This window comes from Salmo trutta, chromosome 16 (genome assembly GCF_901001165.1).
Source record: "Salmo trutta chromosome 16, fSalTru1.1, whole genome shotgun sequence".
In the NCBI taxonomy this organism is placed as follows: Eukaryota; Metazoa; Chordata; class Actinopteri; order Salmoniformes; family Salmonidae; genus Salmo; species Salmo trutta.
In genome coordinates this window covers 20,799,714-20,814,721 of record NC_042972.1, presented here as the reverse complement: position 1 = coordinate 20,814,721, position 15,008 = coordinate 20,799,714, and the positions used below count along the sequence as shown (strand labels likewise).

Here is a 15,008-nt window from a genome sequence, read left to right as displayed (position 1 = left end):
GACTGCTCAAATGTGCATAATTGGTTTATTAATAAATTTTCAAGTTCATAACTGTGCACTCTCCTCAAACAATAGCATGGTATTATTTCACTGTAATAGCTATTATAAATTGGACAGTTCAGTTAGATTAACCAGAATTTATGCTTTCTGCCTATATCAGATATGTCTATGTCCTGGGAAATGTTCTTGTTACTTATAACCTCATGCTAATCCCATTAGCCTACGTTAGCTCAACCGTCCCACGGCGGGTGACACCGATCCTGTAGAGGATAGTTTTGCCAATGCCATTTATGTTTATTTTCTGATTTAAATTTATATATTAAGTTCTGTAATATTAACAGTGAAATAAAGAATTGTGGAGATCAAATACTTTGTTCAATATCAACTTATTTTAGGGAAAATTGTGAGTTACCTTAAAAAAGTGCAAGAGTGGCAATGTTTTTGACCATGACTGTAGGTAGGGGGTGATAAGCAGAGAGTCCTGGTAGCTGTTTAATTAACTGTTCAGCATACTTATGCCTTTGGGGTAGGAGCTGTTCAGGAGCCTTTTGATCCCAGACTTTGCTCTCCGGTACCGCTTGCCGTGCAGTAGCAGAGAAAACAGACTTGGTGGCTGGAGTCTTTGACAATTTTTAGAGCCTTCCTCTGACACCGACTGGTATAGAGGTCCTGGATGGCAGGAAGCAGGAAGCTCGGCCCCACGCACTACCCCCCCTCCCAGTTGCAACCAGTCAGGATGCTCTCGATGGTGCAGCTGTAGAACATTTTGAGGATCTGAGGACACTCTTGACGACTGTCTTGGTGTGTTTGGACCATGATAGGGCCTTAGTGATGTGGATACCAAGGAACTTGAAGCTCTCGACCAACTCCACTACGGACTCGTTTCTGTGAATGGGGGTGTGCCCAGCCCTCCTTTTCTAAGCACACACCCATGAGGGGCCCCCGTGTTGAGCTTCCGTGTGGTGGATGTGTTGTTGCCTACCCTCACCACCTGGGTGCGGCCCATCAGAAAGTCCAGTGTCCAATAGCAGAGTAAGGTGTTTAATTCCAGGGTCCTTAGCTTAGTAAAGAACTTGGAGGTCACTATGCTGTTGAATGCTGAGTTGGAGTCAATGAACAGCCTTCTCACGTATGTGTTCCTTTTGTCCAGGTGGGAAAGGGCAGAGTGGTGTGCAATAGAGATTGCATCAACTGTGGATCTGTTGGGGTGGTATGCGAATTGGAGTGGGTCCAGGGTGTCTGGGATGATGGTGTTGATGTGAGCCATGACCAGCCTTTCAAAGCATTTCAAGGCTACAGATGTGAGTGCTACGCTGCGATAGTCATTTAGACAGGTTACCTTGGCGCTCTTGGGCACGGGGACTATGGTGGTCTGCTTGAAACATGGGTATTACAGACTGGGTCAGGGAGAGGTTGAAAATGTCAGTGAAGACACTTGCTAGATGGTCAGCGCATGCTATGAGTACTCCATCTGGTAATCCATCTGGCCCTGCGGCCTTGTGAATGTTAACCTGTTTAAAGGTCTTACTCACATCGGCTACGGAGAGTGTGATCACACAGTCATCCGGTTCAGTGTCGCTTGCCTCAAAGCAAGCATAGAAGGCATTTAGCACGTCTGGTAGGCTCGCTTCACTAGGCAGCTCACAGCTAGGTTTCCATTTGGAATCCGTGATAGTTTGCAAGCCCTACCACATCTGACGAGCGTCATAGCCGGTGTAGTAGGATTCGATCTTAGTCCTCTATTGACACTTTGACTGTTTGATGGCTCGTGGGAGGGCATAGCATCTGGATTTGTGTCCCGCTCCTTGAAAAATGGCAGCTCTTGCATTTAGCTCAGTGCGGATGTTGCCTGTATTCCATGGCTTTTGGTTAGTCCCCACAGTGACCGGATGTACATATACTATGTCGTCAATGCACTTAATGATTAACAAAGCCGGTGACTGATGTGGTAAACTCCCCAATGCCATCTGATGAATCCCGGAACATATTTCAATCTGTGCTAGTGAAACAGTCCTGTAGCTTAGAGTCCGCTTCATTGGACCACTTCAGTATTGAGAGCATCACTGGTACTTCCTGTTTGAGTTTTTGCATGTAAGAAGGAAATAACTTATGTTCAGATTTGCCAAATGGAGGGCGAGGGAGAGCTTTGTATGCGTCTCTGTGTGTAGAGTAGATTTGGTTTAGAGTTTTTTTCACATCTAGTTGCACAGGATGTCACATCTGCTCCCGCACTTCCCCCCTGGCACTCGAGGGCGCCAGGCTGCCCTGCATTACGCACTCCTGCCATCATCAATTACGCACACCTGCCTTCCCTCGTCACGCGCATCAGCGATATTGGATTCACCTGGACTCACTCATCACCTGTTTATTACCTCCCCTATATTTGTCAGTTCCCCTGCTCTGTTCCCTGCTGATGCATTCATTGTTTTTGTCCTTGTTACTCTTGTGCTGATGCTGTTCCTGTCTCGTTCCATGTCCGTTCCTTATTAAATGTTTGACTCCCCGTACCTGCTTCGTCTCTCCAGCGTCATCCCTTGTGACAGAATGCATCAGCCAACACACAAAGCATCGGGGAGCACTGGTGTTCTGGTTGATGGTGACGTCGGCTCTGGGACGCCGTCGATGGAACAGGGGGTGCCTAGCCAGCTGGCTCGACAGGTTTCCTTGCCCGGTTGGCTCAGAAGGCGCCCATCCCACGTCAGGCCTCAGCCGGATCGTCATGTCTTGTTCGCCCAGCCAGCCCATGATTTTTTTGTTTTGTTTTGTTGGTCTGTTCCCTGCTGATGCATTCATTGTTTTTGTCATTGTTACTCTTGTGCTGATGCTGTTCCTGTCTCGTTCCATGTCCGTTCCTTAGTAAATGTTTGACTCCCCGTACCTGCTTCGTCTCTCCAGCGTCAATTCATGTGACACAGGATACATGCTGGTAGAAATTAGGTAAAACGGTTTTCAGTTTTGCTGCATTAAAATCCCCGGCCACTAGGAGCATCACATCTGGGTGAGTATTTTCTGGTTTGCTTATGGCCCTATACAGCTTGTTGAGTGCGGTCTTAGTGCCAGCATCGGTCTGTGGTGGTAAATAGACAGCTACAAAAAATATAGTGAGGTCTACGGCTTATCATGAAGTATTCTAACTCAGGCTATCAGAACCTCGAGACGTCCTTAATATTAGAGATTGCGCACCAACTAACCAATAGTGTTCTTATGGCTGGGTCCGGGAGTGGGTGTTTGCCAGCGTGCAGGTTGCTCATTCATCCGGGTTACCACAGTTCCCTGTGGGTTTGAGCCTTGGACTGCCGCCGGGTGTGGCAGCATGTAAAGTGCGCATTATCAGGGTTCCCACAGTTTCCTGTGAGTCTGAGCCTTGGGCTGCGGTGGTAGCATGCGAGTACATAGGTTCCAGGTTACTACAGGTTTCCTGTGGGTTTGAGCTTCGGGCTGCCGTGGTTCATCGACTCAGGCTGATGCTATGCAGCGCGCATGTGCGTTTTACCAAGTCATGACAGGTGTTCTGTTGTTTTGGACTTGCAGTTCCTTGTACTAGTTCTGACATTTCATGCTCGCAAGGTAAGTATTGTTCTTGGAACCATAGGGTCTATGCACTTGGGCCACAGTGGCAGCGTGTCAGTGTGTATAGCCAAGTTGCAAAAGGTTTGGGTTCCCTCTATGGGGGTCTGAAAGTTGAGGTCTCATGAGGCTCTGACAGTTCAGGCTTCTCGGGTAAGTATTAGGGAATAAAGTGGCTTCTGTAACCCCTTTTTGGAGCCAGTGGAACCTGTGTGTGCTTGTGCTGCCGTGGGCCTCCTAGTTTGGTACCCTCTGAGCAGGCTTGGGGCGTGATTGTATGTCCCCATAATACCTGTATGTTATACCAAATGACTGACTGATAGAGAATGTACAGTTATGAATATGACTACTGTTCCTTGAAGGAGGGAATGAGGTATAACATATTTTGGACCCGGGCCGTCAGGGGATCTGGGCTTGCTGAAGAGCAGTACTAAATTGAGGAAAAAAATGCGAGCCACGGTATTATAGCCAGGATGAAGAGGCTTCCGAGAGTGGCTCGGCATCCTTTGGCCCATTGGGCGTGATTTCTTCAGTTGAATATGATTGGTCATTGACTCCTCATAGTATGTTATACCTCATTCTCTCCCTTAGGGAACACGAGATCTATTCATAACTGTACGCTAGTATCTGTCTCTACCAGTGTTTCTGTGGTTTGGCCTACATCCAAGTGCCAGTCAGGATTGTGCTTTGCATTTTATGGAGAATAACTCATATCATAATTGATTACTCCATAATTCAGTCATGCATCACTGCATAGAAACTGAGATCATTGGTTGGAGTATGTATTTAAAGGCCCAATGCAGCCGCTTTTATATCAATATCAAATCATTTCTGGGTAACAATTAAGTACCTTACTGTAATAGATTTCCATTAAAATGGGTGAAAAAAATATTTTACAGAAAACTATCTCTCAAGCAAGATTTTACTAGGACTGTCTGGGTGTGGTCTAAGTGGGGATGGGAAAACTGAAAACGAATGGTTATTGGCAGAGAGGTTTGGAACTCTCTTTGTTATTGGTCTATTCATCAATTTACCACATGGTGATGTCTCCGTGGAAAGCCAAAACTCCCGCCCATGCAAACCTGGAGATTAGAAGGCTCTGTGTAGACAACCTGGTCTCAGAGGAGTTTGTATTATTCTGTATGTAAATCCGAGATACTCCATTTAGTATGATATGTTGCATATGTTATGAATTTAAAGAACGCACTATATGCTACGAATTTGCAAAACATACTATATGTTACGAATTTGCAAAATGTATGATATGCTACGAATTCTAGCTAGCTGGCTAACGTTAGCTAGGCTATGGGTTAGGGTTAAGGTTAGGGTTAAGTTTAGGAGTTAGATTAAAGGGTTAATGTTAGGTTAGTGGAAGGGTTAGCTAAAAGGGTTAAGGTTACAGTTAGGTAGTAAAGTAGCTAAAAAGTAGTAAGTAGTTTAGCTAATTAGCTAAAGTTGTCCATGAGGAGATTCAAAGTTGCAACCTTTGGGTTGCTAGATGTTTGCTTTACACACCCGACCAACCACCCAACTTTCGTATTTGCCTTAACCCTTTGACACGTACTGTGACGGCCCTGAATGTTTCTGAACCGTCTCAGTGCTTCTCCTTCCAATAGGGCGCTTTCCCTTTAATTCTCAATTAATTAGTGCTTCTCCTTCCAATAGTGCGCTTCCCCTTTAATTCCCAATTAAATAGCCAGCATCAGCTGCCCAAAAGTGGGTTTGTGATAGAAACGTGAATGAGGATGTGTTCAACCCTCAGTTCTGAAGCTTCTCTCTTCCGTTTGTTTTGTTGCTTTAAAAGTGTGCTTTGTGTAGCCTAATAGCAACTTTTACCCATAGCAACTTTTACCCAGGATCGGATCCACTCTTGCGTCCGTGGACTACACCTCTCCGTTGTTTTTCATCTGTCGGCGGATTGGCTTGTCTGACTGACCGACTACAACCTTTTGTATACTGTATTTCATTTGTTTTGATGTGATGTATACCGTGATAATTTATGTAGTTAGTTGTAGTTGAGGATTTCCTGAGATGTGATACGATTTATAGTTGTTTGGTAAAATATTTGTTATTTTGATTGTATGATTGACACTGGGTTTACGCTACACTGTATGAATGGACAAACATTGCGTGACTAAGGTCAGTTGAGTTCCCTGAACTTGTTTACCGGGCTGGACTCTTTTTAGGCCCGAGGTACAGGACATTTCTGGAGGAACCAGAGCTGTTTAAAGCGCATTATTGTTGTGTGTGATCATTTATGTTGTTAATACAACCACGCAAAAGAATACCGTTGTTTTGAAGTCCTTTCCAATGTTTTAAGGGTTTATGAAAAGTGTATTTCCATCCTGACTTTTACATGAGTCCTTTGTATTGGTGTAGACTTGACGGACCAGATGGGACTCATTCCCTCCCAAACTTAAAGGAGAAACCAATATTTTCTCTGGTAGGCACAACCTACCTGGCACCCCTATAAATGATAACCTCAAGTCAAAACCGTTACAGTACGATCACATATTTGTGTTCATTGTTGAGTGGTCCCTGCAGCGTACCATCGCAAATATGTGATTGGAACAGTAGCAACAGAACGTATGATGCAACAAATGCGTCTAAACAGCATAATTGTCTGAAAAGCATCTAAACAATGTTTTGTACTGATGTTTACAACTTTATTCCTCAATTTCACCTTTTATTGTAAAAGAGCACAAGCATCACACGGAACACAGCCAAAGCAAAACTCATTCTATAAACCAGTCTAAATAACTATGACAAAAAAATAAAACATTAGTTAGTGACCTAACAGTTAGAATTGTTTACAATGTACCACATCTCTGGTGAGCACAAGGAAGAAATGCAATATTGTTCAGAAAATAGATACGTGTCAGTTAACGGCAGCTAAATTCTTTATGATGGCAGCCATGTTTGTTTGTTTAACAAGCGAAAACTCCCTAATCACAGAATGCCTTTAACTATAAGATGCAAATAAGCAAAGTGAAAGTCAAAGATAGCTGCACCGAAAAAATATGAACTTAGTTTGTCCACTCTTCAGCAAATTACAAATCTTCAATGTACTTGTTACAGTGTATTTTAGAACCAGAGCACACGCTTCACAAGTAATTTACAGTTTGACAAAGCAAATAAAAGGTTATCACCTCACAGATCATATCAATAAATGGAGAGGCAAACACAGGATAAGTTTAAGCTAAATAAAAACCCCTGGTAAGATGGGTCTGAGCTGGCAACCCTGATTAACGATAGTTACAATCTAATTCAGTCGAGCGAACCATCCTGTCACGTCCTGACCAGTATAGGGGTTATTTGTTATTGTAGTTTGGTCAGGACGTGGCAGAGGGTATTTGTTTCATGTGGTTCGGGTGGTGGTTTGTTTAGAAGGGTGTTTGATTTATTATTTCTGGGTTTTGGGTTATGTTCTGTTTTTGTATTTCTGGGTTTTGGGTTATGTTCTGTTTTTGTATTTCTATGTTCTTTCTAGTTTAGTATTTTCTATGTTAAGTAATTGGTGTTGGACTCTCAATTGAAGGCAGGTGTTTGTAGTTGCCTTTGATTGGGAGTCCTATATATAGGGATGTGTTTTGTTTGTTAATTGTGGGTAGTTGTCTTTAGCACTGCTGTAGTAAGTATATCCTGTTAAACTGTCTTCTTTTGTTTATTGTTTTTCTTGTGTTCACATGTATTTAATAAATTAATATGATGAGCACGCAACCCGCTGCGCCTTGGTCCTCTCTTCACGACGACAGCCGTTACACATCCCTTCACCTCGTTTTATTATAACGGTCAGACAGATGTTTACGTGACAACCATAATGCATTGTATGATGTCAACAAACATGGCGTCACACATCTGCCATTTAGCTTAGCATTAGCTCATTATAATCAGTACAACCTTCCAAAAAGTATTTTACACACATGTGTACATTCAAATCTATGCAAGAATCATAATGCAAGATTTGTCACCAGCACTTAAACGTGAATAAAACAGTAAATACATTATGCTCCATAAATACATACATGCATGCAAGTTCTGTTCTGACTGGAGATGCGAAAATGTCTGCATACTTGATCTGGGGAAGTGCTTGGGCTCTGGTCGAAGAGAGAATTTTGTCTGGCTCAGTGAAGCCTCAAACAACTTGTCTGCAACATTAAAATGGGCTACTTCTATGTGAATTAATGAGAAGGCGGAACACACCTCAATCAAACTGTTAGAAAATAAAAGTTGTTAGAAAATGATTTGAAATTGAGAAGTTGAAACATAGCCTATAGATAATTAGCAGGCAGCGTGCCTTGGTTTGAGTGCAGCTCAGGTTAACTTCCATTTGCATAACAATCACATTTTGAACCAGTGAATGCATTCTGACATCACACGTATAAAAAAACTCACACTGGGGGTGACCGTTAGAGATATTTGGAACTCATGCGTGAAAAGGTTAAGTAAGGGTCTGTCTCGTAACCATACCCAACATAACATATAATACTAATTTGGGTGTCTCAGATTTACATTTACTATGTTACGTCTAGTCTGAGACCAGGCTGGTGTAGATTGCATTTTCAACCAGCAACTATCCGGAAATAACACTGATCAAATGTTTTTCACACTTTTACAGTGTTAGTTTCATCAGCTGGTGTACAATATGATATAAAACACAGGAACAACATAATTTTGACTACATTGGGCCTTTAATTAAAGTTAATAAATACCCTGTATAATATATACATGTACATTCTAGTACTTTCTAGTAGGACATAAACAATATATATATCTAACATTTCCTGTCCACAGGACATTGTTTTTGTTTATATTCCAGCCATTTTTGGGGGAAATATGGCCAATATGCAGTGGTGTAAAGTACTTAAGTAAAAATACTTTAAAGTACTACTTAAGTCGTTTTTTTGGAGTATCTGTACTTTACTTTAGTATTTATATTTTGGGCAACTTTAACTTTTACTTCACTATATTCCTAAAGAAAATAATTTACTTTTTACTCCCTACATTTTCCATGACACCCAGAAGTACTTGTTACATTTTGAATGCTTGACAGGACAGGAAAATGGTCCAATTCATGCACTTACCAAGACAACATCCCTGGTCAAACCCTACTGCCTCTGATCTGACAGACTCACTAAACACAAATATATTTTATAAATTATGTCTGGGTGTTGGAGTGTGCCCCTAGCTATCTGTAAATTTTAAAAACAAGAAAATGGTGCCATCTGCTTTGCTTAATATAAGGAATTTGAAATTATTTATACTTTTACTTTTGATACTTAAGTATATTTAGAACCAAATTCTTTTAGACTTTTACTCAAGTAGTATTTTACTGGGTGACTTCCACGTTTACTTGAGTAACGTTCTATTAAGGGATCTATACTTTTACTCAAGTATGACAATTGGGTACTTTTTCCACCACTGCCAATATGGGGATTCCCAGATAAAGATGAATTGACTTGCTTTGGTTGAACTGAACTATGCGTTTGCTCTGAATACAGTTTGAGGTCCTTGCCTCGTCTATCTAGGCCACAAGAGGGCATATGTGGTCTCTTCCATTTGCAGAACATCAATGAATAACGGGCATGCACTCAGTTTGAGCCAGACAGAAGCTCAAATTTGTACATCAGAACGAACCAGCTGACGGACAGAAGTTTGGACACTCTTCTAAAACTATTTGTGTATATATTAGACTTATACAGACTGGAGTTATCATTTTAAACTAGCGCAACACTTGCAGAATATAGAACTACTTTGCTCTCAGCGTTCTATCAGGGTAAAAGACAATCATATTTAAACTCTGAAAATGACTCCTCTTTTTGCTTTGTTGCTACTTTTCCTGAGCGCTGCGGAGCCCCGACATGTCGTTCCTGGTTACACAGCGCTGCGGACTCAGGAGAGGGACGGGGCTGCACGTGCACTGACGACGGGGACCGGGGAGTCAGACTCTGGGTTGAATCTGAATCAGATTGGAGGTGATTTGGGATATATCGAACCCCTGATGCATGAACCAGACGCTAACCAAAAAAGAATCCCCCGGGGCGCCAAGAATGGGAGCTCGAGGAAACAGGACCAGCAGTCTCCCCACAGCAACCAACACCCCAGACCGTATGAACCGGACGGGTACTTTACAACGCCCAAGGGCCCACATCTGGCCAACAGCACCCCGGACAGACACGGCAGATCTCTGGGAAACTCTTCCAAGGGCTCGGTGCTGTTCCACAACCCGCTCTATCCGGTAACCGACAGCTCATACGGGGCTTACGCAGTGATGCTCCTCGCCCTCATCCTATTCGCCATGGGCATCGTTGGTAACCTCGCGCTCATGTGTATCGTTTGGCAAAATTATTACCTGAAGAGCGCGTGGAACTGCATCCTGGCCAGTCTGGCATTCTGGGACTTCCTCGTGCTCTTCTTCTGTCTGCCCGTGGTCGTCTTCAACGAGCTCACCAAGAGAAGGTTGCTAGGGGACCTGTCCTGTCGGATCGTGCCCTACATGGAGGTAAAAAGTTCACATTGAACTTCTACGCACGTGTGCATTAACAAGCACAAAGAGATGCACCTATTGCGTCACGCGTATGTGTCCCGTTATTTCTGCATCACACCTCTAGGTTTCCTCGTTCTCCCATTATTGAACAGTAGGCCAGTCATACACACAAGTTATACTTTTGTAGCAATGCAAATGATTATACCTACACATATAGGGATGACAGGATGGTGGTCATAGACGACTATTCGTATAGTGTTTTAATATACTCCCTATGTGAGTGCGCTGAGGCCGCCTCTGCTATTAGGGCTGGAAGAGTGCATTTTCAGGGTGGATGGGGCAAGCCCTGCTCTGGCTGTTCCTTTAGTCTGGGTATTTCCAAAGTCTTTCAGACTCAAACTGTACTTAATCACCATAATGTGTGTGTTTTATATGTTAGAATTGCACTATGTGCACGACTGGCCGTGTATATCGCCCCAGTCTGCCAGCTGCCCATGTGTTATGGTCGTTAGTCTATTGTTATGCTAATGAGCGCCTCACGTTAATTGTCGGGTGGGGTGTGTGTAATTAATTGAGGTTCTTAGGAAGTCTTATCAAGGAGGGGATCTGGGTCAGACAGACATTCTAATGCTATTCTATATGCTCTTTTCAACCCAGCTGAATAGGTTCATTTGCATATTCCTAGGGGGCATTTATTTGGAGCAGTAGTGGTGGGTTGGAGAACCCTCAGAATCAGCATCAAGACCTGCCAAATGAGCATCTTCTATTGAAACCAGTGTCACTCAATCACATTCAGTCTCCTTCTCTCCTTTCCACTGTCCTCTTATTTTCTTCTTCTTTTCCCTCGCCCATCTTCCCTCTCTGCCTTTTTCCCCTCCCTCTCTCCCCCTCTCTCCCCCTCTCCCTCTAGGTGACCTCTCTGGGAGTAGCCACGTTCAGCTTGTGTGCGTTGAGCATTGACCGGTTCCATGCAGTGACCAGCCCCCAGCCTCAGGCCCCGCGGGTGGAGCCCTGCCAGTCCATCCTGGCCAAGCTGTCTGTGGTCTGGATCGGCTCCATGGTCCTGGCCGCTCCAGAGCTGCTGCTGTGGCAGCTCACCCAGGAGGTTTCTGTCCAGCCAGGGGGCTACGTGGTGGACCTGTGTGTCCGGAGGCCCTCCCTCAGCCTGCCTGAGTCGGTCTACTCCCTGGTGCTGACCTACCACGAGGCCCGCATGTGGTGGTGCTTCGGCTGCTACTTCTGCCTGCCGCTCCTCTTCACCCTCGCCTGCCAGCTGGTGACGAGGCACGTTGTCACTGAGGAGGCAAGGACGAAACAGGGGAGCAGCACAGTAGTAGGAGGAAAAAGAATACGCCCTTCCTCCTCGTCCTCTTTGTCGTCATCCTCCTCCTCTTCCAAGAAGCAGCAGCTGAAGAGAGACCGTAGGTGTAGTTCTACAGTCGTGGCGTTGGCCATTGTTTACGCCGTGTGTAACCTCCCCGAGAACGTCTGTAACATCACCCTGGCCTACATCGCCAACCCCGTCTCCACAACGACTGAGGCCCTGCTGGCTCTGATTGGCCAGTTCCTGTTGTTTGTCCGTTGCTCTGCAACGCCGGTGTTGTTCCTGTGTCTGTGTCGTTCTCTGGGCCAAGCCTTCATGGACTGTTGCTGTTGTTGCTGTGAGGAATGTCTACCCAATGGAGCCTCTTCATCATCATCATCATCATCATCCTCCACTACCACCACCGCAGTCTCCACCTACCCCTCCTCTCTCTCATCCCCGTCATCACTCTCTCCGTCCTCCCCCAAGGAGGAGAAGCTGCATATTGTGTCTGGAACCATACCAGCCATCTTCTATGACAAGGCCAAAGACAGCTCCTCTCTCATGGCCATCGGAACACCCTGCTGAGTCCCTCTCCTTGCCTTCTCCCTGCCTAGCCAGGAGTCACCTCATTGGGGGACAAAGTGCCCACGCTACCCTTGGACCTCAAGAACCCAGCTCTCTTACCCCAACCTCTCTCTGCCCACACTGGCTGTGCTGGGCATTGCACTGAATGAAGGTAAAGGATCTCTATAATGCTTGGTCCTTAGAGGGACACTTATTTTACCAAGAAGACTGTTGAGATTAAAGGTAGACAGCACTATGGAAATCATCATGCACAGCGGGCGAATTCCTGCTTAAAGACACCTCTTGAGTTTAAGGCAATTTGTTTTGAGAGACTTGTGGTTACAGACAGACTACTGAATAAACTCATGGCTAGGGCTTTGATTGTCTTCAATCCCTCCTAGCCGTGAGATAAGTGATGAAGATCGTTACAGACAGTCCATTATGACATGAGACAACATATCATTTGTAGTGGCACAGCTGAATGCTCGGAGAGATCCAGAGCTGAATACACTGACATTAACTTTTCTTGACTTTTTTTTACTAGTATACTCTCGTTTGATAAATAAAAAAAGCAAACAATTATCTTAGCTGTGAATTATGGTCTGGATTCTTGTTGTGTTTTGTAATTTCCTGTGTTTTGTTAGTGGAGATTAACAACAGAAAGAGCCATTGAGGGATCCTCTGACTGTGTCTGTGGGCTAATTGTTCTCTCTCTAACTCCTCTCTATCCCCCTGGCCTGCACTCCATCTCACAGTGATCTACAAGGGAAGGAATGTGGTAGAATGGCACCCATCAAACACACGTCATAACACCCATCACCACTGGTGACTGACTGTTTACACGTGGAGTAAATATTCCTTGTCATTATCTGAGTAAATAACAACCACTACAGTGTAGTCTTCCTACGATTTCTCCAGGAATAGGGCGCAAATCAACTGTCTCGTGTGTTAAGTATTCACTGTTGTGTTGTAGTATTTTAGCTGTGCAGCTCAGGGTTTTCTCAACATGTTTCCCCTCATGCTATTGCTGAGCATCTTCTGCAGAGCTACTAACATTGCTCAGGGCCCATATCCACAAAGCGTCTCAGAGTAGGAGTGCTGATCTTGGATCAGTTTTGCCTTTTAGATCATAATGAATAATATTATATGGCCAGATCCTAGATCAGCACTCCTACTCTGAGACGCTGTGTGGATACGGGCCCAGATCTTAACACCGCATCTCATCTACAGATAAACATTATTCATGATTATTAAAAGCTTTTCATGTAACCACTAGTCCACACAATGGCTCTTGTGTCAGTATGTTGATAGATGTCGAGATAGAATCTAACCAATCCCTATAAAAATGGTGAATCTGTGTACAGTACAATCTGACCGATACAATGCTGATATATTGTTATACTGTCGTGAGACAATGTGGAACATTTCGACTTGCTCAGATATCAGGACCCAATGAACAACTTTCATTGTCCTCAATATTACTATGTACATGTATACAATCTGTACTTCTCATAACTTTCCTCAAAAAGAGATCAGTCAAATCATATGAATGTAGTAAAAAAAACGATAAATAAAACCATTTATAGTTTTTTGGGGGAATTGGTATGTATTCTATTGTATTGTGAATATACTGTAATTATGTCTGGTTTGAATTTAACATTGTGTATCTGAGGTAGTATTTACTATCGGAACTGACTGTGTATCAGATGTTTTGTCTATTTTTTATTCAGTTGTACCCAATAAACAGTGAGACAATGTCTGTGGTCTTGTTTTTAACTGGAAAATGAATCATGGCTGAGGGAAAGCATGCATCTATCAGAGCATGAACAAGTCAGTGTCAAGTTAAAGAGGCCACCACGTCTGCCCACACACAATGCACACACCTACACGCATACACATTCTAACAGACATACTCATCCGTCATCCACTCACACACACACTCACAGCAGAGGGGATATTGACAGTGAGGATTTTTCATCTGGTTGCCCCTGTCCTGTGTGTTCCGTCTCGGCTCTCTGAGCTGAAATATTTCTCCTCCCACTTAGTTCTGCCTGAGCCTGAGAGAGGGGGGCTCTCATAAGAAGGGCATTGTTCCTCAGCCCTCTCCCCAGCCCCCTCACTGCATTACAATGGCCAGCCACCGGGGGAGTTGCCAAGCTACCGTCACATTCAAGTCCCCCTCACAGTCACCAACAGAAGCAAGAGAGAGAGATGAGAGGGGGAAGAAAGAGGGAGAAGAGGGCAGTGGAAGAGAGCACTAGGCGACCAAAACAACCCGCACTTTCCCAAACCCTTCAGTTCCACTGTGGTTTCCATAACAGCGGATGAAGGGCCTTTTTTGTCTGGTCTCTCGTTTGTTCAGGCCAGACGCTCAGTACTGCCCCATACACCAGTCCTCGCCTCATGCACTTTGCTGCACATTAAATTCTCTTCTGCCTACCAAACCACCATTGGGTATCTGAAACTGCATAATGGGAAGGTTCAGCCTCTCAGACCACTTACATTTCTCATCAGACAAGGGTTTAAAACCTTATCTGCATTTGAGATAAAGTGAGGTGGGGTTGAATTGCCTCCTGAAGTAGGTTAAGGTGTGTGTGTGCGTGTACGCATGTGCGTGTACTGACAGTGTTAAGGTCCTCTGTTTGTCATGTTCACTCCAGGCTCAGCAGGCTCAGGAAACATACATCCTCTGATCAGAGCCCTATCTACACGTTGCCATGGCTACAGCCTAGCAGCCAGCTCCAGATCGCTGGAGAATGCAAACATAACCAGTTCTGGGGGTCCAGTGCTCTGTAAGCCTGGGGATAGAAACCTGCAGAGAACCCTGGGCCCAGTTCCCAGAGGGGGCAGAGGTTCTGGACCTCTCTGTCTCCATGTGTCCCTTCTGTCAGCAGAACACAGAACCAGCCTAGTCCGCTCTGTCACTGTCCTGTCATTGTCACGGCTGGGGGTGGAACTGGAACAGAGTCCGAACAGCAGGGGGGAACTATATGTGAGTGACTGGGGTTGTTTTTCACTAGTACCAGTGGTGGACCACCACAGGACACTTCCTCTGTGAGGGTGTTTGGCTTTGGTTTTAAGGGA

General features: G+C 44.5%; 1 protein-coding gene across 2 annotated transcripts; it reads left to right on the top strand.

The window, feature by feature from the left end:
- The first annotated feature begins 9,146 nt into the window (after window positions 1-9,146).
- LOC115150297 (G-protein coupled receptor 37-like 1) lies at window positions 9,147-13,681 on the top strand. Of its 2 annotated transcripts, XR_003867089.1 has the most exons (3): window positions 9,147-10,069; window positions 10,965-12,096; window positions 12,680-13,681. XR_003867089.1 is itself a non-coding variant. In XM_029693429.1 (2 exons), exons 1-2 carry the CDS (start codon window positions 9,374-9,376, stop codon window positions 11,943-11,945), a joined length of 1,677 nt encoding a protein of 558 aa, XP_029549289.1. In that variant the 5' UTR covers window positions 9,147-9,373; the 3' UTR covers window positions 11,946-13,681. The 2 variants fall into 2 exon arrangements, 1 of the variants encoding a protein (XP_029549289.1); XM_029693429.1 differs by having other exon boundaries at window positions 10,965-13,681.
- The last annotated feature ends 1,327 nt before the right edge of the window (window positions 13,682-15,008 follow it).